Source organism: Mus pahari, chromosome 15, assembly GCF_900095145.1.
Source record: "Mus pahari chromosome 15, PAHARI_EIJ_v1.1, whole genome shotgun sequence".
NCBI classification, from domain to species: Eukaryota; Metazoa; Chordata; class Mammalia; order Rodentia; family Muridae; genus Mus; species Mus pahari.
Window position 1 is genome coordinate 64,008,031 of NC_034604.1, and position 21,434 is coordinate 64,029,464.

General features: G+C 40.5%; 2 protein-coding genes across 7 annotated transcripts in view; one reads left to right on the forward strand and one right to left on the reverse strand.

Annotated features, from left to right (window-relative positions):
* Stard6 (StAR related lipid transfer domain containing 6) overlaps positions 1-8,053 on the forward strand; it is a 17,771-nt gene extending 9,718 nt beyond the window's left edge. Inside the window, exons 7-9 of the mRNA XM_021214178.2 lie at positions 3,301-3,418; positions 5,779-5,872; positions 7,650-8,053. Of these exons, the coding sequence (XP_021069837.1) occupies positions 3,301-3,418; positions 5,779-5,872; positions 7,650-7,872 (435 nt within the window). The 3' untranslated portion in view covers positions 7,873-8,053. The remainder of the gene's footprint in view (positions 1-3,300; positions 3,419-5,778; positions 5,873-7,649) is intronic.
* Positions 8,054-8,485: 432 nt separating this feature from the next.
* Poli (DNA polymerase iota) overlaps positions 8,486-21,434 on the reverse strand; it is a 29,932-nt gene continuing 16,983 nt past the window's right edge. For 4 of the 6 annotated variants that reach the window (XM_021214378.2, XM_029546839.1, XM_029546838.1 and 1 more), the window contains exon 10: positions 19,873-20,933. In XM_021214378.2, coding sequence (XP_021070037.1) covers positions 20,112-20,933 — 822 coding nt within the window. In that variant the 3' untranslated portion in view covers positions 19,873-20,111. Of the gene's footprint in view, positions 8,612-19,798; positions 20,934-21,434 lie in introns of those variants that run through there. The other 2 variants (XM_029546841.1, XM_029546840.1) reach the window with 2 other exon arrangements.

Sequence of the window (21,434 nt, forward strand, 5' to 3'; positions counted from 1 at the left end):
AGCTCAGGGGGTACTGGTTAGTTCATATTGTTGTTCCACCTATAGGGTTGCAGCCCCCTACAACTCCTTGGGTACTTTCTCTAGCAAAACAAACATCTTATTGCGACAAAGAAGTCAATTCAGAGTATTAAACATTTCAATAAAGATATAGAAACATTAAAGCAAATCATGAAGATATGAGACTAAAAGTGAAGTCTCAAAGTCAAATAAAACTCAATTAAAAGCCTAGACTGTATCATTCAGATGACAGAACAGCAGAGCCTGAGGATAAGGTAGAAAAGTTGAATCACTCAGTTGAAAAATAATATTTAAGTGTAAATGGAATGTTTGAGGTCTCCTTCAAACCATGGGCACAGTAGGAGAAATCTATGTCAAAAGCCTTGAAAATACTCTTAGTGAAATCATAGAAGAAAATTTCCCAAGTTTAACTAAAGAGATGGCTATCAAATCCAAGAGGCATATAGAACATTAAGTAGAACCAGAAAGGAAACATTCCTTATGGTATTACAATTAAAGCATTAAGTACACAGTGGGCAGGGAAAAAAGTGTAGTCAACACAGTGAGAAAACTCAAATTACATGCAAAGGTAGTTCTATAAGAATAACAGCTGACATTTCAATGGAAACATTAAAATCCAGAGGAGCAGAATCTGAAAGACCACAGATGCTAAATTAGATTAGAATGGCCAACAAAATTTTCAGTCACAACTGAAGAGGATGAAATTGGTGAGAATAGTTACAGAGCCATGAGAGCAATCTAAATGAGTCTTGAGTGGTTTGCACTAGGGCAAGCATGAGGAATTATAGAACTGAAAACACAGTCTAGAGATGGAGACAACAGGCTGGACTACGGAGGAAGAAAAAAACGAAAGATGAGTTCTCACAGGATTTTGGTGAAGGTTAGACAACTAAACATTTTAGAAAACTGTAACACTATGGATTTTAAATGGGTGAATTTATCATATGTAAACTAAAAAAACTAACCAACACTAAGTCCTCTGGGAGGCTGAGCACTTGCTCTGGTGGCTGGGGTTCATGGTGCATCTAGGCCAGTCTAAGCTACATATGGCAACTTTTCCTAAAATGAGCTCTAGGACGGTGGGTAGAGATGTAGCTCAGAGCACAGCTCTTGCCTGTCATGCATCAGGCTCAGGCACTGCAAAACAAAGAGGAAAAATACTTTTGCTAGGTTTTTAGCTAATGTTAACATAAAAAGGAGTAGTATACAGCAATGGGGAAGTTAAGATTAATTTTCATGATTTGATAACTGAGTATAAACTTCTAGATCACTGGATCTTTGGTTCTTCGAGTCTTCAAAATAAGCAAAAATAAAAATAGAAAACAAAACCTTACGTGCATGTTTCTCACATTACATAATTAGGCCTCTGTAATTTTACCTGTTTCTATCAAACTTATCTTAAAGCCTAGAGAGAAAAAGAGACTGTAGGGAATCCCTGAAAAATAGATCCATCGTATCTGTAGAGTGCTTATGTTCCTATTCTCAAAATATAAAATAAGATTAAATCATACCGTGATCTTGATATTTGAGCAGTCAGTTTAAGAAGCAATGTACCTCACTAATAAAACCACAGTTGTGAGGCTTTTTCTATCACTGTTGTGTAGCACCAACCATAGGGTCAGTTAGCACTTCAGAAAAGCCTGCTCTTCTTGCCAGTTCGTAGAAAAAAAAAAAAAAAGCTACATTTGACATTAACAGACTTAAAAAGCAGACTGGGGTCATGTGACTTGCCCAAGACTCCTAGGGCAATTATGTGACAAGAACTAGGATTTGTTCCCAGTTCCCGTCCCTTCTAGTCAGTGTTCCTTAGTACCTCTGAAGGTCATTATTTCACCTTTCTGTTCATATTTTTATTATATCACCTCCAGAGGTGCTATCTGCCTGTTGTGCAGCCCATGGATGAGGGAAGAATTGTTACTCTTAGAAACATATGTATAATACAGTGGGCAAGTGAGGTAAACAGTGGTATATCATCATGAATCATGGACTAGGAGAAGAGGACAGAGTACACAGGGCAACATGAGCATAGATTAAACAGAGGCTGTGGAAAACAAGCTTTTGTGTGGTACTAAGGTGTTTTATAGCAGTTTTCTCCAAGTTAAACTCCTCCATCTTGGATGGAAATTTCTTGAGACATAGGATATAAATGGCAAGTGATATTTTATGACAAGATCTTTACAAGGAAGTGAAACAACAGGATATTCTAGAGGGAAGTGAATTAAGCAACTCAAAATAGTTTCAGGAAGTCCCTTAAACTCACCAGATTCACTAGGCTCCTCCTTCCTCATAAGTATGTGACTAGGAAAGGCTACTGAGAGTCACTCAGATAAACACGCAGAGAACTGCCCAACTACTTTTAAGAAACAAGGACCAGCTATGCTGCCTGGAAGAGACTCGGATAAACTGAGCTACCTGGAAAGAACACTCTCAAAATTCTGAGCTCTCTGCAGGCTGTGCAGTAAGCTCTAGGTTAACAGCTTTATGGCTGTTACCCATGCTGGGGTGGCTTTGGTAGTACAGCTAGCTGTTTTGAGTTATTTCTGCTCCAGTAAGTAAGTGGCCTCTCGCCCATATTCCTGGAAGTAACCCCAATAAAGCTCATTGGTTCGTCAAATTGGACTTTTCCTGTATCCTTACATTGGAATGCCATGGGCTCCCTTTCTGGGATGAGCAGACCAGTATTGGTGTCTCCCCCGGAAAAGGCTGTCTTGCAGCACAGGCCAACAGAGAGCTGAAATGATTGAAAGGGATTGGGTCCTTTTAGTGTGTGTGGCTGCTGGATTCTGGGAGATCTTCCATGAAGGCACAGAGTTGGAAGTTAAGCCATTCTAAATCCAGTTTCATCGGATGGTTTTAACACTGATCTTTAATTTTAGGACTTATGCTATAAAGTTCTAAATCAATGTCTTTTTCAGATTTATTTTACCTACCTAACATAGACAATATACGGCTGTGTGAAAAAATCAGAAAACCTGTGTTCTAACTACATTCTAGCTGTGCATATGATTTCACCATAGGGCTTGTCTTCTCATGGAACAGCTACAAATAAAGTAAATGGTCTTTTTACTCTCTGCAGAATGTTTTGCACTCATATTTGTGACTCTAATGTTCTTTACCACTAAAAGTACAGGCTGACTTGGTGATACTGGCTTAACACTTTTTTAAAACCTTATCTTTATTTTCTAAAGACAGGCTAAACATACATGATGAAGTTCTTTGGGGAACAATAAATCATTCACATTAAGTAATTCTTGCAATCTTTATGGTTTTGATTTGTTGCAGGACACACTTATATGCCACACCATTACACAAAGTTTTGCCATGGGCTCAATTTCCCCTAGAGACTTTATCGACTTAGTACACATCAAGCATAATGAAAGGAATATGGACATTATCAGTAGTAAGTGGAAACATTTTGCCCATGTTTTAGAATGATTATGTATCATTAAAAAATTTTTTGCCTTTAATAGTGTTAATAGTTTAGAAGAAACTATATTACAATTCATTTTTGTTTATTTGTTTATTCAGTGCAACCAAAAAATTTGTGTCCTATACACAGGCCAGGTATTTGACCTACCCCATGAGGTGCTGTTTAGAAAAGTTCCTCCTGCACTTTTGCAGTATGAACTGTGAATGAAATAGAGGTAGATGACTGTGAGATAAAATTTCAGTGTGTACATTTGTAATTCTATGCAACAAAGCTAGCATATATATATATATATATATAGCTTTATACTTGGCTTGTTTAAAATAGACATCTATATTAATTCTTACAGTAATAAGTATAAAATATGAAAATATTGAATAAATAGTGCTAGATGAGTCATTCCTTAAGTGTGTTTATATCTCTTCTAGGGAATGCAAGTTTTGATATAACCCTACCCTGCTCTGCAATAATGTGATTCTGAGAAATGCAAGTGATCATCATTTGCTAACTTGTATTTCTGACTCAAAACCTCATACCAGAAGAGTCTAGACCCTGACAGCTTAAGTCCGTGTTACAAGTACTTTGGCAGGGTACTGGTGAAGACCCCAGTTTTCCTCTTGAATTTGACTTAATCTTATAATTTCTATCAGAATGTTTCCTCTCCAGTGTGTCACTCAGGGATAGACAGTGAAGCTGTGTTATTACTTCCCAGGGGATGTAATATCTTAATATGAGATGACGTCAGTATTCTCTTTCATGGACAACACTTCTCAGCCCTGTAACTCAAAGCCAGTTCTCTGGGTCTCACAGCAGACCACTAAAGATGGATGTTCTCAGTGTATACATATCTTAACCATTGTTTTCAGAGTTATAGTATATAGAATGCTTTCAGAGCCTACTGTATACATCTTTGCCTTTCCAGAATTGTAGATCTATAATTTTCCATATTTTGAAAGCAAGCCATTTGAGACTTTTATCGCTAAGTCGGAAAGGAGGTAAAATAGCGGCTGTGGTTTCAGCTCAGTGACAGCTGTCACAGCCGCTCTGTCACAGCCACTCTGTCACAGCCACTCGGTCACAGCCGCTCTGTCACAGCCGCATGAGGCTCTAGGCTCCACCCCAGCATAGCAAAATACGTAAAGAAGGGAGAATATGTCAGGTCAGGTGTGATTGAGCATGGCTCCCATCCCAGCACTTAGGAGGCAGGGCAGGTGGATCTCTACGAACTTGAGGCCAGTGTTGTCTACATAGTGAGTTCCAAGCCAACCAGGACTACATATTGAGACCCTGTCTAAAAAATAATAAAGCATGATATAAGCTTAAACTAGCAAGTAGAAATAACCATTCATATTTAAGCAACAAAGCTAACGTTTCTGTAAGAAAATTCCAGTGAATACATTTTCAACGAATAGTTTTGTTAGTGTTTTTAAAGCTCACTCTGCACCTTGCTTTGAGCTAGATACTCTGTATGTGGTCTCACTGGGGGTAAAGCTGACGTTCCAGAAATTAAGCCGTGAAAACATTGATTGACATATCTAATAAGATACTAGATATTAAAGTCCTGTCTTTCTGGTTTTCAAAGTCATGCCCCACTAAAGAGTCATACTTTTTGGTAAATTGTTAAGATTTTTTTTAAGGAAATAGAATTTTAAAAGGAAAACTACCTTATTAGCACTCCGGGCAATACCATCATGCCAGTATACGAGTTTCTGTTTAGAAAGTGGTTCAAAAATGAACTATTCATCCAACCACATCGCCCTCTGCACCTGGGCTTCACTGTGCCTATCGCCTAGACTTTGCTATAGTCCTTTAGAAAAATCTATATCCTCCGGTCTGACATATTCTCTCAAACTATTTTAGAAAATATATAATTATCATCACCATAACCACAACCACCTCCCTCTTTTCACTGCAGCATATATATCTTGCAGCATAATTAATTACCAAGGCAAATCCTCCTAAGCTTTAATTACCCTATGAAATTAGCACATGGAATTAAGAGAAGAGGGCATTTAATGTGTCTCAGTAGACAGCTATTTTGTGGGGAATAAAAGTATTAACCACAGTCAGTGAGCCCCTGACTCAATAATACAGCCTCTCTATCCTTGGTTCTTTTGTTTCAAATCTCAGAAGTAATAAAATGGTACCTTTAAAGAGTTTTCCTTGTATAAAAATATACAAGCATCTTTAGGAATACTAATACAGATTTATGTGCACTGTGAAACCAGTATTAACATTGAAACCAAATGCTATCATATATCTTAAAATTATGTTTCTAGAAATAATTTTTTTGTCTTTGTGATTGTGTCTCACTTCAACTTTTTAAATCACAGCTAAAAGTGTGGACTTCCCAGGGTTTGCTCCAACTTCGCATTATATCCGTGGCATTAATCATCCCTCCGGCTATGTGTGTTCACCTCTGAAAGAGTAAGTATTATTTTTGTTTATTTTAACAAGATTTTTAACTTCAACATATGATTTACTTCACTCACCAATAGAAATATGTACTAATATATTTTATTGGAAGAGAAAAACTGCCCCTAAGAGCAATTTTAAAATAACTTTTTAATATTTTTGTCTTAAATACAATAATAAAAATAGGCCGGGAAGTGGTGGCGCATGCCTTTAATTCCAGCACTTGGGAGTCAGAGGCAGGTGGATTTCCAAGTTCAAGGCCAGCCTGGTCTACAGAGAGCTCTAGGACAGCCAGGGCTACATAGAGAAACCCCTGTCTCGAAAAACAAAAAACAAAAAAACAAAAAACAAAACAAAAAAAGAATAAAATTATATTTGAAGTTTTTAGGCATAATGAAACACACAAATGTTTTCCCATAGCGAATCCTCCCGTGATGTTTATATCTCTCCACCGTAAAGGATTTTTTAACATGCATATATGAAAAGCCCCAAGTGTACATAGGCTGTATGTGTGTGCGTGCATGTAATAATCAAAGAAGAGGTCATGCATTTGAGAAGTGGTGGGAGCGGGGAGAACATCAGAGGAGCTAGACAGGGATAGATAATGATAAGTAGAAATGATAGAGATACAGTACTCCTTATTTTCATAAGGTTATAAAACAAAATAAAAATTGTAATTAAAAAATAAAATAAAATTCCCTGAAAATACAACCCGCATTTCTAAACCATGAGTATTTTATCCTGAGGGAATTATTTCCATGGGTTCACCTGCTTTATAAAATATCCACAGAACGAGACATCCAATAGGAATATCCAGATAAAAACTGCCAAAGTCAGAGTGGAGGTGCTGCCAACAGGTGGTCAAAAGATAAAATGATAATTTAAATAGGCTCAGTAAAAGTACACATTGCATTGAAGTGGAGTATATGCATAGATGCATATATATCATCTCACATATTTATTAATTCTAATTTATGCTAAGTTATTTCTTATTAAATCAATATTGATATATAAAGTGAACATAAAATTTGGGATGGTAAAGTATAAATTTATAAGAGAAAAAATGTGTTTGTAGTTTTAGTCCTGTGTTCCTAATTTATTTTGTTTTCTTATATTTCGTTGTTCCCAAGAAACCTGTTCTTTGCTCATGAAAACATAAAAGGGAATAGATTAAAATGGGAGAGGAAGTGGGGGGCACTGGGCAGAGTAGAGAAAGTGGAAAATAGAATCAGGACTTGTATGAAAAAAGAATCTTTGTCTATAATAAAAGGGAAAATTAAATATAGTTCCCTAAAAACTGCATATGTAGCAAGAACATATTAGATAACTTTATTTCCCTGTTTAAGAGGCAGATACTATATTTCTTATTAAATACATAATTTCCATATAGAACAGCACTGCATAAAGTTTATAAATGCTACATAAACATGACCAGAGCAGGTGTCCAGAGAAAAGCAAAGGTCTGCTGTATTCTGAGGGTTGTGTAACTGCTCAAAGGATCAAATAACAAAAGGAGGAGGTACTTAAACTATAATTTCAATGTACATTGTGACTACTTAATATTGTATAAGGATGTAAAACTTCTATATATACTCTGAGTACTTAATGTTTATAAGGATTTGACCTCAGGCCACTCTCCGTTTCCCTCCTTGAGTTAACTGTCTTGTCATATGCACTGTAGAAACTGCCAAAGGGACTTGAATTAAGAATCTTGCCCTCTGTAAACTTGCCATCTCATGAGATCTGATGAAGGCTGCTTTATCCTTTGTACCTCTTCATTCACTTTCAGAAACCCAGCATATTCCAAGCTAGTGATGTTTGTCCAGACAGAGATGAAAGGAAAATTGCCTGCATCGGTAATTGAAAAGTCTATGCCTTCCAACTTAGTAAGCTTCTTCCTCAATGTGAAAGATGGCATAAAGACTTACAAAACTCCACCCATACGTGCACGTCACAGTAGTCACTCATCTGTACACAAAAAGAAAGGAAGCCATTCTGCCATTAAACCATAGAGATTTCAGACAGCACAAACTACTAGTAAGTGTAGTTTGTTACTGCAGATTACTCCTAAGTCAATGTGAATAAATCTGTTCAACTTCTCTAGGCATTAACCTGGTACAGAGTACTTAAAATATTTTGTCCAAATAAGAACTTCACTGTACAAAAAAACTCAATTAAATATAGTTTTTAAGCTAACATAACATTAAATAATGTGCCATTAATACACTTTGACCATCTGAGCATGCTCTGCATTCGGATCATAAAGAAGAAGATACAGTTAGTAGTTAGCATTAATTAAAACTTAATTAAATATTCATCTGCCAGTGACGGTAAGCACCTGTCATCCCTGCACTGAAGAAGCTAAAATAGGACCAGCACAATGACACTAGCCTGAGCTACTCGGAGAGACCCTATGTCAATAAATAATAAATAAATAAATAATGAGTTATAGTATATATTTTAAATTATTTTCATCTACTGCTTAAATTGAGAAGGTGAACATAAAAATTCAAAGATTTCCACTAGGGAACTCAGAGTACAGCTTAGTGGTAGAATAATTGCCTAACGTTTAAAGAGCCTGGATTCCATCTTTAGCACCAGAAAACAGTCAGAGTTCCACTCCAGTAAACAGCCAGTGATGTTTATCTGAAGACATACTCCCCTGTGCATCAATGAGGAGGAGCAAGGTGGCAAGTCACAGGCCTGGTGTCACTCTGCTTCCGTCACTGCAAGTCACTGTCCACCGCCACCCTGAAGGGATCAGCAAGGGCAGACATGGAGCTGAACTGCCACATACAGGAGGGTCCATCAGTGCTCTGCTCTCTAAGGAGATAACACCACCCACCCTTACACTAATTACAGCCGACAGTGATGCTGCCTTCTTAAAGGGACCCTTATGTAGGATCCGGGACCCTGCAGAAAGCAAAAGACATGTGGAATCGTACTTCATACTGACAGAGAGTCAGAGGCACTCCAGCAGAGGACAGACACCTGCCCAACAAATGATCCTGGAGCACTTGGATAGCAAGAGGGCCTCACCTAATCATGTGCCATTCCTAACAACCACCTGTAGTAATGAACTAACAATAGAACTTGAACACACAGACATGACACCCTAGAAACTACCCATAACCTACAGCCGAGCACAATTGTTACAAAGGAAAAGTGATCACAAAAGTGTGCCTGTGGTCTGTGAGTCCGAAGTGTGAGTCCCTGGGAAGAAGAGGAAAAGATAGGTGGGGAAATATGTGCAAGACCTTTCTGACAAAGAACTCTCACCTAAAATATACAAAGGAGCTTTCAAAATATATGATATAAAGCAATCCAGTTAAAAAGTAGGTAAAGCCAATGCACCAAAAGGGAATCTGTAATTAAAAACAAACTCAAAAAAAGAAAGAAAGAAAGAAAGAAAGAAAGAAAGAAAGAAAGAAAGAAAGAAAGAAAGAAAGAAAAAGAGAAAGAAAGAAAGAAAGAAATTACGCAACATTAGCCATTAGGTAAATTCAAGTAACATTCAAGTTGAGGTGTCAGCACACTTACCAGAATGGCACAAAGTTTTAAAACAGTGATAGGATTGAGCGTTGTCACACAGAGAAACTGGGTCACATTTCAGGCAGAAGGGAAAAACATTCCCACTCCCACTCCCACAGCCCTCAGCCTGCATCAGCTCAAGGCTGCTCCACTGGAGAAGTGAGCACTGGCAGCTCTCAGCCTCCAACCAGGGGTATCAGGAAAGACAAGCATCTCAACAGAGAGAAACAAACCACTCCTCAATTACTGGGGAAGTGAGAGGATAAGAAACCACCAAACACTACAAAGTCAACAAAATGAGAGGAAATAATACACACTTCAGTAATAGCTCTAAATATCATTGGTCCCAATTTTGCAGTGAAAAGGCCCTGGTATAATGGGTCAAGTGCAGGATCTTGTTTCTGTTCTAAGAGACATACCTCATCATAAAACAGAGATGCTACCTCACTGGTTATTGTTCTATCAGTTTGAAAATACCACAACCAAAGCACCGCATAGAAAGCACCATATAGAAAGCACCATATAGAAAGCACCGAATAGAAAGGAGGGTTTACTTTGGGCTTCCAGTTCTGAGACCATCGCCACCACAGTGGGGAAGCAGCAGAGCAGGCAGAACATGGTTGGCTGGCACAGCAGCAGTGAGCTCACATCCTGCACCAACAGCATGCAAGCAGGGGCTCACTAGGAAAAGCACAGGCTTTTAAACTTAAGTCCCATCCCAAGTGACATACTTCATCAGGGACACAGTGTCCCTAATAGGGAGTGAATATTCAGATGCCTGGGAGTATGTAGGGGTGACATCTCGTTCAACCAGAGGGAGAGGATGGGACAACGTGTTCCAGGTGATGTAGCACTAGGAAATAATCACTGCTTTAATTGCTGACAAGAGTGACTTTAATCAAAAAAAGATAAAAGTCACTTCATAATGACTTAGCCAAGAACCCATCAGAAGCACATGGCAGTTCCAAACAGGCATAGAACTCAGGCGTACCTAACTTCATAAAACAAATATTCTTAGAGATAAGATTAATCCCAGCACAGCACTAGTTTGTGACTTCAGTACTCCACTCTCATCCAGGCAAGAAAAATGGGATGGGGGGTCCTGAATGAAATGGTGTGATAGACCAAATGAATTTGAAGATCTCTGCAGAACAGCTCTCTCTCTCTCTCTCTCTCTCTCTCTCTCTCTCTCTCTCACACACACACACACACACACACACACACACACANTCTCTCTCTCTCTCTCACACACACACACACACACACACACACACACACACACAGAGAGAGAGAGAGAGAGAGAGAGAGAGAGAGAGAGAGAGAGCAAATCTTAACATAGGGAAAGTAAGTCCTTGTTTTTTGAGCACAATGAAATAAAACCACAAGGAAAAAAAAACAACATTCAGAAACTCCTGATTAAACAGCACAGAGCTGAGTGAGGAAATCAGGATCCGGCATTATGGCATGCTCCTGTTGTCTTCAGAGCCAAGTGTAGTAGATGAGCCCTTCTAGTCAACACAAGCCAGGGCGTCAGTGATGCTTTTCATGGCTAAGTGTGTGTGTGTGTGTGTGTGTGTGTGTGTGTGTGTGTGTGTGTGTGTGAGATTACACATCCTGAAACTTCTTACTATTGCCAAATTAGTGACTCCACACAATTTCAGTCATGTGACCCCACATGGAATGGAAATTTGCAGTTTAAGGATGGGTGGGGAGGATCTGGGAGGACTTAAGTGAGGGATATAAAAAAAATTAACAAAAAATAAATAAGATGACACTGTAAACTGGGGAAAGCAGAGCTCTTAAAAGAAACAAGCCAAGGTCCAGCCTGTGTATGAATGCTTTTTGGTTGGTGGTTCCGTCTCTGAGGGCCCCAAGGGTGCAGGTTAGTTAACTCTGTTGGTCGTGCTGACGAGTTCCCCTCCTCTTTGGCCCTCAATCCTTCCTTCTATTCTTCCGTAAGAGTCCCCAAGCTCCATTGCTGTTGGTCTCTGCATCTGTCCAAGTCAGCTGCTGGGTGGCTTGGTCTTCACTTGGGTCCCCAACACCTGGATCAGGGACTATCCCAAAAGCTATCGCCTGTCTGTGGGATCTGTTCTTCTAGCCAGTTGCCCTGTCTGGCTTCAGTGGGAGAGGAAGCACCTGGCAAAGACTTGATGTGCCAGGGTGGGGAGATGCCCAAGGGTCACCCAATCGTTCAGAGAAGGGGAGGGAAAATGGGGGAAGGATTGTGGGAGGGGGTTACCAGGAGGGGGGCAGTGAGCAGGATGTAAAGTGAATTCAAAAAACAAAAAACAAGTCTTTGATACCTTCATCCTGTGTAGTCAAATGCCACCAGGTGGCGCTCTCCACATTTTGTACATAGCTTGGTCAACTTTCTCAACAATATTGCAAATTTTACTAACAGTTTCCTCAGCCCCTTGTTACTCAGAGGCCTAAGACCATAGACTCCATATTTCTGTGGGACACCACAGCATTTTTAGGTACCAACTTTTATAGCAATTACTTTCAGATCTCCCTCTCCCCAAAAACCTTTGCTCCATTATAAAATGACCCATATGCTATATTCTCTGAATATTTTGATAAACTGCCAATGCCAATCCTTTGGAAGCTGTTTTTTTTTTTTTACATAAAATTAATTTCACATTCATCATTTCAATTTTTGCAATAAAAATGAAGTTTATAGTTTGATGGACTTTAACAAGAAGTGAATCCTCACCAAACATGGCCACATACTAGTTTAGATGCTTACCCGTATCTAGAAATGAACATTTTGGAATGAAAATATCCAAGCGGACAACACTATTTGTTACTGAGACTGGAATCACTACGAGGTAAAAGGGGAAGCTTTCGTGACCACAGGACAAGGGCATGCACAGAGTCACATGATCCCACTAAGGATGCTGAAGCAGGCGTTTGGTTACTCAGCTCCCTAAACCAAATATGGAATTAGCTTAACAGCAGGGCTAACACGGGTATCTCAGTAACTCCGATACTGCACAAGGACATTACCCGGGTAAAGGATATGAAATCACCAGAGTGAACCTAGGCTGGAGCGATACGTAGGGCTAGAGTACTTATTAGCCATGCATGAGGCCCTAGGCAACATCCCAGCACTGCTGTTCCCATCCCACACAAAGGCAAACTACAATTCTACATTCTAGCCAAGCTAAGGAAAAGTATTCTACTGACTAACATCTCAAACACTTCATCTCTATTATTAGGCAACCACTGGTTTTTAGATAAATCAGGCACATGCTGAATGTTCTTCCAGTTACTTTTGTAACTTAAAATAAATGGCTATTGTAAAATGACCACATTTTTAATTTCTGTACTATCTACATGAGTAGCACATTTGATACATATATATCCTAATGCATACACTTAATGTGATACATTCATTCTCTTTACATTTGTGCACGCTATATAACTGCTAATTGGAAATTTAAAACTTCTGGACCTTATTGCTTGCTTCACTACACACCTGTTGCTAATAAGCACTTAGTTGCCCAATTACAGTTCCTCATTGCACTAAACTACATCTTCGTTCTTCAGGAGGTCCGTACTTGTAAAGTCTCAGTGTTTTAAAAATGTCAAGTTGCGCTGGGCGTGGTGGTGCATGCTTTTAATCCCAGCACTCAAGAGGCAGAGGCAGGTGGATTTCTGAGTTCGAGGCCAGCCTGGTCTACAAAGTGAGTTCCAGGACAGCCAGAACTATACAGAGAAACCCTGTCTCGAAAAACAACAACAACAACAAAAATGTCAAGTTGCTCAGAGAAAAGCGTCATCACTTTGCTTTTCCTGTAACCGTTCCAGAAAGGACCTCTATTTCTACGCTACATGATGTTACAGGAACCTCCCTCAAGTAATGAACTGTTGAATTCCTGAATATTCATGACAATCCTCAGGCATTCTCTTACCAACCTCGATAACTGGAAATGGTTTCGATTATATTTCTGTGTATCCTCAAATATACCAGGTGTGCATGTTATACTTTCACATGCTTCTAAAATTTTTAAATAAATTGAGAGTAACGAAAAAAAGTACTTAGTTGTATTTTATGCATGTACATCTTTCTGTGTACAAATTTCACAAGTATTTTTAATGATTGAAATCCAGATGATTGAAAACATAGATCTGAAAATTCAAGAAGGTCCCTCCTTTAGCAGCTAGCAGGGCACCCACTGTCTTGTGCTATGTAAACTTGCCCTCAGGGTGGAGCTGGGAAGCGTGGAAAGATCTGGAATCGGGCACTCACCAGGCTAGGCCACAGTGCAAGTTGTTCTGGACAAGACTGGCCTAAGGTTGGATGTGGTGGGAAATGGATGAAATCGGGTGGTCAGAATCAGTGCGTTTTTTTTAAAATGCTACGTTTCCTTATTTGCTGTTTTATATTTATGTGAATTGCAAACACATCCTCACTATTAATAAATCCCCTTGAATCCCTAGTCTCTGACCTTCTATAACAGTATTCTCCGCTCTACTGTTTCCTCCATCTGCCCCAGCCTCTCCTGCTTCTCCTCATCGTCTTCTTCCTTTATTTCACTGACTCTCTCCAAAGTAGCTCTAAGCAGGGTTTAACTATCACACTCTGCAGGACTTTTGCTCCCTTCAGTCTTGACCATAACTCCAGGCATGGTCCCCAGCCATGTGTTCTGGTGAGCTGTAGCTGATTTCTGGTGTATTCCTGTCTCTCGCTGATGCCAAAGCAGTCTATTCCTCATTGGGTGTTTCTAGGGACTGAGCCTTCCAGAGAACTCTTCAATGAGAAGAGTTCTACCTCCACAGGAAGCAGAAGTAAACAAATGTGCAGTCCCAACCTAGAAACTCAAGAAACTTTGAAAGGCAAAATACTTTCTTGAATGTACAGTATGATCACTGAAGAAAAATTATGGATGAAACTTGAAAGTTCCGAAAACCAAGTAACACTGGAACCACAGCTTGTTTCCACATTTAAGATATAGCTTTAGTGATACCCTAATCTATAAGAAAGAAGAAAGTTTACTACTATTTGTATTTACATACAAAAATCAGAGACCTCAAATAATCAACATAAACACCCCAGTGTCCTAGAAAAAAACAAATAATCCAAACCACAAAGCAGTAGGTGGCAAGAAATAAAGATCTGGACAGAAAATGATCAAAAGAAGACTAAATGATGATCCATTGTTGTGAAGATACAACAACTGGTTCTATGATATTGTCAAGACTGACAAATGCCTAACAAAAGACCTAAATAAGTAACATGTGATGAAAAAGGGAAGCCACTCCAGATGTCAAACACTGAATCATTGAGTACTCAGAAATAATTCCAGGGGCTGGAGAGGTGGCTCAGCAGTTAGGAGAGTCCACTGCTCTTGCAGAGGAACTAAATTCAGTTCCCAGTACTCCTCCTATCAGGCAGCTCACAAACACTACTGAAACTACTGAGCATACATTTCAAATGTGAAATAAATACAAAAATTTTCAAGAAAATTATTACAACCGGAATTTTAAAACACAGTAATAAGATCGTGATTTTGCTCGAGGGATGCAAGATTGCTTTAATATATACAAATCTAAATTCAGTTCAGGACATGTGCTGCAAAGTGTACTAGGTCTCAGATGTGGGACTCAAGAGGACTCAGACAAACTGTTGGGGGTAGGAAATTTGTTAGAAGAGTCAGTTACTAATGGTATGGGCAGACAACAACATCACCATGCAACTCGGGCCCCAGCACCAGAACTAGACAGCATGAACGTTCTGTGAAGAGCGATGGGGGCCTGAACATCATGAAGAGACAGGTTGGCACAGGGGGAGGGGGGCTCTGAAGGAAGGAGTCAGGCTCAGGCAGGATCAGGGTCCCTTGTGGTAGCCGCCCACTGAAGGGGTATCTTCCATAGCACCAGCCTGCAGTCAAGCAGGGTAGAGTGTGGGGTACGGGTTAAGTGGCCCCCAATACCCGCTTTGATATAAATTCACTTCTGCTGGGGAGAAATCAGGGCACTTGGAAGTTAGTTAACCAGAGATACACTGAGAATGCTCTCAGCCAGATGCCTGTGGGGTGGAGGGGGCAAGTGGGGAGGGGCTGGGGGGAGGGCTGCTGCAACTATACCACAAACTAAAGCTTGGAAAAGTTCAAGACAGTTAGACGATCTGAAATAGAATGAATAGACAGACAGTATTCATTTTTAATAGAAATGAACTTACAAGGCAGGACAGTGAATAGAAATATGGAAAATGAATTATTGTTGGAAATAAAACCATCATTAGCATGTTATGTAGCAAACAGGATGCCCCTGAAAAGTGGCTAATCGGACGTGATGAAATCAGCCAGACGAACGGAAGAGAAACACAAGGACAGGAAACCATGAGACGCCGCTTGGAAGCCTGTCACTTGGGAAGTCAGAATGTTGGCATGCCTGTCCAACCTTCTGACACAGCACCATGACAATGTCATTGACAAATGTGCTGGACCACATTCAAAGCTATTCTGGGACTCATGGGTCCATGGGCTACATGGTGAATATGCCTAGAAAAGGCATTTTTTAAAAAGCTAGCACAGACGGGCGTGGTGGCGCACGCCTTTAATCCCAGCACTCAGGAGGCAGAGGCAGGCAGATTTCTGAGTTCCAGGACAGCCAGAGCTACACAGAGAAACCCTGTCTCAGAAAAAAAAAAAAAAAAAAAAAAAAAGCTAGCACAAATTCTGCAGAAAATGAATTGAACAATATGGGAAAGCCATCTTACACCAGTAAGAAAAAGACATTCACAGTTCCAAATATTACGGTAAATATGAAGAACCAAAGAAAAATCGTAAGAGGAGACCAAAATAAAAGACAATCAAAAGAGTAGATTGAAGTTCTCTAAAAAAAAAAAAAATTCTGCAGGAAGTCTTGCAGACTACCTGGCCATAGCTGACAAGAACATCATCGAAGGTGACAGCCAAAATTGTCTTGAATCATTTTAGGCCTTTACTGGACAATTACCTTAACTTTTGTATCTAACAATGTCATGACAAATACATTTTTTCCTAATATTTTCCTATGCTCAGAACAACTCTAATTCGATCCAAAGGCTAAGAATGCTGTGGTATCTGAAACCTCCAGATAACACAGGCTTTGAAGTCAACTAACTTGATGACCCTGTCAAGTAATTACTAAATACATAGATTTGTGCCTGTAAACGTCCACACAACCACTTCCACCGGGAACATGTCATTCAAGGTGACTTGACCCTATTCCTGGACCTGTTACTCATTCGTCATTCACAAAACATTTTTTAGAGAAGTTTTGTGTATATGTCTTTGAGTGCACTGGCACGTGTTCAGGGTGGGTGCACCTGCACAACCAGGCCAGAAGAGGGCCCCAGGTGTCACCCTCTAACACTCTCTGTGGGTTCCCTTGAAACCACAGCTCGTATTTCTCAACTAGGCTGGAAGGTAACAAGCCCCAGGAACCATTTTGTCTCCACTATCAGCTGTAGTGGTTAGAATTAGAAAGGTCCCCCACAGGCTGAGACATCTGAACACTCAGCCACCAGCTGGTAGCACTGTTGGAGGACGTCAAGGAGGCATGGCCTCAGGGGACTTGTGGTCCTTTGACCTGTTTTCATTTGAAGATGTGATCTCTCGGTGTCCCTGTATCCCAAACATATGGGATGACATCACTCTAGACTGCATGTTACTCCAGTAGCTACCCCAGTATACCAAATTAGAATGAAAGTGCTGGGCAGGAGCGATACCTCAGCAGGTACAGCACTTGTTCTTGGAGCATACTGTTGTCTTTAACTCCCGCTCCTGAGAATCTGGCAGCCTATGCTGAGCCCCAACGGGCACTAGGTTTGCGTATGATACATATGCATGCACACTGAAAAACATATGATATTTTAAATTAACAAAACAATTTTTAATGGCCAAACTGAAATACTCTTTGTGGTGGTTTAAATATACTTGGCTCAGGGAGTGGCACTATTAGGAGGTGTGCCCTTGTTGACAGAAGTGTATCACTGTGGGTGTGGGCTTTAAGACCCTCATCCTAGCTGCCTGGAAGGCAGTCTTCTCTGTCTTTGGGACAAGATGTAGAACTCTCACCTCTTCTCACATCTTACATGTCTGGATGCTGCCATGCTCTCACCTTGATGATAATGGACTGAACATCTGAACCTGTAAGTCAACCCCAATTAAATGTTATCCTTTATAAGAGTTGCCTTGGTCATGGTGTCAGTTCACAGCAGTAACACCCAAACTAAGAAACTCCTTTTATGAGTTAGTATTATAGTAGTTCTAAATAGTTGTTTGGTTCACAATTCTGGATATCTTGAGCACAAATAATTTTATTTAATCTCAAACTACTGGGTAAATTAGTACATGCCTGAATTTAGAAAATGAAAACAGATTAGTTAAGGGTCCTCTTCAGGTACAATAGTGAGTTCGAGGGCAACATAAACTACATGAGACACTGCTAACAAACACATACATTTCAGATTTCGTAGTTAAACTGTAAGAAATCTATAGCCCAGTCAAAATTTCTGACCTGGAAGAAAGTATTTTTAAGCTACATTTATATTTAACTCTCTAGACTGTATTTATAAAAATTACAGCCACAAGATGACCCCTCTAAATTAGTGCTGAGGGATACTTCGGTATTCTAGAAATTTCCTTACAAAATGAGATATCCTCAATCATAAATCATACTTTGGCCAGAAAAAGGGAAAGGTAAAGTAATCACAGGACCAACTAGTAATGGTTTGTGTTTCTGACATACCCTAGGCTCCTGTCCAAATATGCAGGAGGTAAAAAACAGCAGAGCATCACCACCCACTGCTTCTAGACCACAGACTGATTGCCTAGGCAGAAATGGACTTTGTTAATAGTGCTAAGAGTACTACTATAGGCCTGAATTAGTCAGGGTTCTCTAGAGTCACAGAACTTACGGATATGCTCTATATAGTAAAGGAATTTATTGATGACTTACAGTCTGCAGTCCAATTCCCAACAATGGTTCAGTAGTAGCTGTGAATGGAAGTCCAAGGATCTAGCAGTTGCTGAGTCCCACACGGCAAGCAGGCAAAAGAGCGAGAACCAGACTCCCTTCTTCCAATGTCCTTATATGGTCTCNAGCAGAAGGTGTAGCCCAGATTAAAGGTGTGTGCCACCACACCTTTAATCCCAGATGACCTTGAACTTGAAGATCTCCCTGTCTTAATCTTCTAGATTCAACCACCACTGTGTCTCAAGATCTCCATACCAAGATCCAGATCAGAAACTTCTATCTCCCAGCCTCCAGATTAGGTTCACTGGTGAGCCTTCCAATTCTGGATTGTAGTTCATTTCAAATATAGTCAAGTTGACAACCAGGAATAGCCACTACAAGGCCCATCACTTTGCACTTCTGGTGCCCATGATTTCCATAATAATTTCAAATAATATTCCTTCTACCACCATCCTCTACATCAGTTCTCAATACAGGGGTCCCCTAAACCCATCAGAAAACACAGATATTTGCAATGTAATTCATTACAGTAGCAAAATTAGTTATGAAGTAGCAACAAAAATGATTTTAGTTGGGGACCAGCACAACATGAGGCGCTGAATTAAAAGGTCGCAGCACTAGGAAGGTTGAGAGCCACTGCTCTACAACATAAAAACCTATCTCAGTCATTATCGTTAAGGTAAAGGCCACAATGTTCATTCATCTAGTATGCACTAATGCATTGTGGTATGTTCTCACTGTGTGAGAAATCAGTAACTGCTTTTGAAAAATCCAACGGTGAAGATGGAGGCCTGGTGGTTAGGAGTACTTACAGCTCTATTAGAGGAAGACGGCCTGGTGGTTAAGTGTTCAGGGCTCTATCAGAGGACTGGGGTTCAGATCCTAGCACCCACACTTGGTGGCTTACAAACACATGTGCCTCCATCTTCAAGGGATTACATGCCCCTTTCTGGTTTCTATGGTCAGTCTCTCTCTCTCTCTCTCTCTCTCTCTCTCTCTCTCTCTTTCTCTCTCTCTCTCTCACACACACACATACACACACACACTCACACTCACACTCACACAGGTGCACTTGAACACACAAAATCTTCATAAACCAGTTAGTAGGTTGACATATTGGTGCATCCCGATGCAGTCTCTAAACTCAGGGGGTTAAGGCAGAAAGATCAGAAAGCTGTGGCTGGACTGGGTTACACACTGGGATGTTACTTTGTTTAGAAACAAAAGCAAAAATTAAGTCAACTTGTTAAATTGTATGTAGTGATTTAACTAAAGTATTTACCTTTTGAATCTGACAAGAGAATTTCCTACTTGGATGTTATGGACTGACTCTGCCATACTGCACAGTACACATACACACACACACACACACACACACACACACCAAACAACCAAAAATCCCAAACAAAACCAAAACCAAAGCCTGTTCTTTCCTATGCATAATGATGCTGTGGTGAGTTGCTATTTTGCATGCAGGCATAAAACATCTGTCTCAGAACTTACAGAGAGCCTAGTGTTGACCATGATATTCCTTTTATTGACAATGATATAAAACAGCTGGAGAAATAATAGGGAGATAGCTTCTCTTTACATTACCACATTATGGGTATTTTCCCTTTGCACTAGAATTTCCTTCCTGTGCCCACTTTTGCCGTATCTATCACATCTTACATCGGATTTCCACACCATTGACTATTACTGTTTGGTTATGCCCCGCGACCTGGGAACGCGCACTCCTGGCTTTCTGGACTTATCTGTGTGCCGAGGGGCGTGCTGCTCCGGCTCTCTCCCATTCCGCCATCAGTTCCTTTTGGACCTCTTCTGGAAGCTCAAAGAAAACTTGTGGATCAATGTCCGGTGGGAAAGGAAGCTTTTCTTGCACAGAATCCAGCTCCCGGCTTTCTAGTCCCTGGTGACTTTCTAGTCCCTGGTGAGAGGTGGTGGCTGTCTCCTTGTGGCTGTCGGCAGCGCGGTGTGTGGAGAAAAGCTGTTCAGTGTGCAGATTTGGAAAGGAATGAAAGCCAGAAACAGCAGGGTTTGTGCTGGAAAAGTGGAAGCCCTGAGACTCAGTAGGACCTTGACTCATACACTCATCCTTTAACTGACTGTCTATGTAATAGGAACAGTCCTTTCCGCACGATGGATGGGAGGAGCTACTGGGGCTCAGTCCTGATGTTCCAGGCTCACAGGGAGACACCGGCTTGCTAGTGAACGTAGCATCTCTGGGGCTTAAGCAACCAGCTTGCATCTGCTTTGTAGAAAAGAAAGACAATACTCCTCTAGAGGCATGCAATGGACAACTTAAACTTCCTTTCCCTTTTAGATTTTCTCTAGATTTTCCAGAAAGGATTTCTTCTTGAATATCTGCTGGAAGTTGCTTAAAGACTTCTTGATCAACACCCTCTGGCAGTGACTGGAGTGGCAAGTCACTCGTGTCTTTTTCTTTAGGAAGACAGGTGGCATCCAATGGAGACACCCCCGTTCTCGTGCTTTCCATTTTTCTACTTGGTAGACAATCCCAGTTTGCTTCTTTCTCCTTGTGAGAGTCTTCCTTGCGGGTGTCCTTCACGTTCTACAACACGAGGGAAGAGCAGAGCTCAGGAGTCCGACGCCGTACACTCACTGCTGCACTTCCCCTGGAGCGAGTGCCACACAAACCTGCAAACCTGCCTGGCACCTCTGACCTTGCGTTTCCAGTGTCAAGTATCTACAGAGAGCAGTCCACCACGTGTCGCACACTACTGTGTGGCCTATCATCATACTCATGCAGTCCCTGCTAGCTAGAAGAGTAGGAGACAAGACACGCAGGAGGAAAGATCCTAGCCACCATGGGCTCCACATCTAACTCAGTAGATAAAGCAATCCAATACCGTTAAAAATAGAAGCACAGGCTCTCTTACCAGCTCTCCTCTGGCGTGAAAGGTGCAGGAGTGTGACTCTAACTAAGGAAGTGAAAGATTTCTATGATAAGAACTTCAAATCGCTAAAGAAAGAAATTGAAGAAGATCTCAGAAGATGGAAAGATCTCCCATGCTCATGGATTGGCAGGACTAACATAGTCAAAATGGCCATC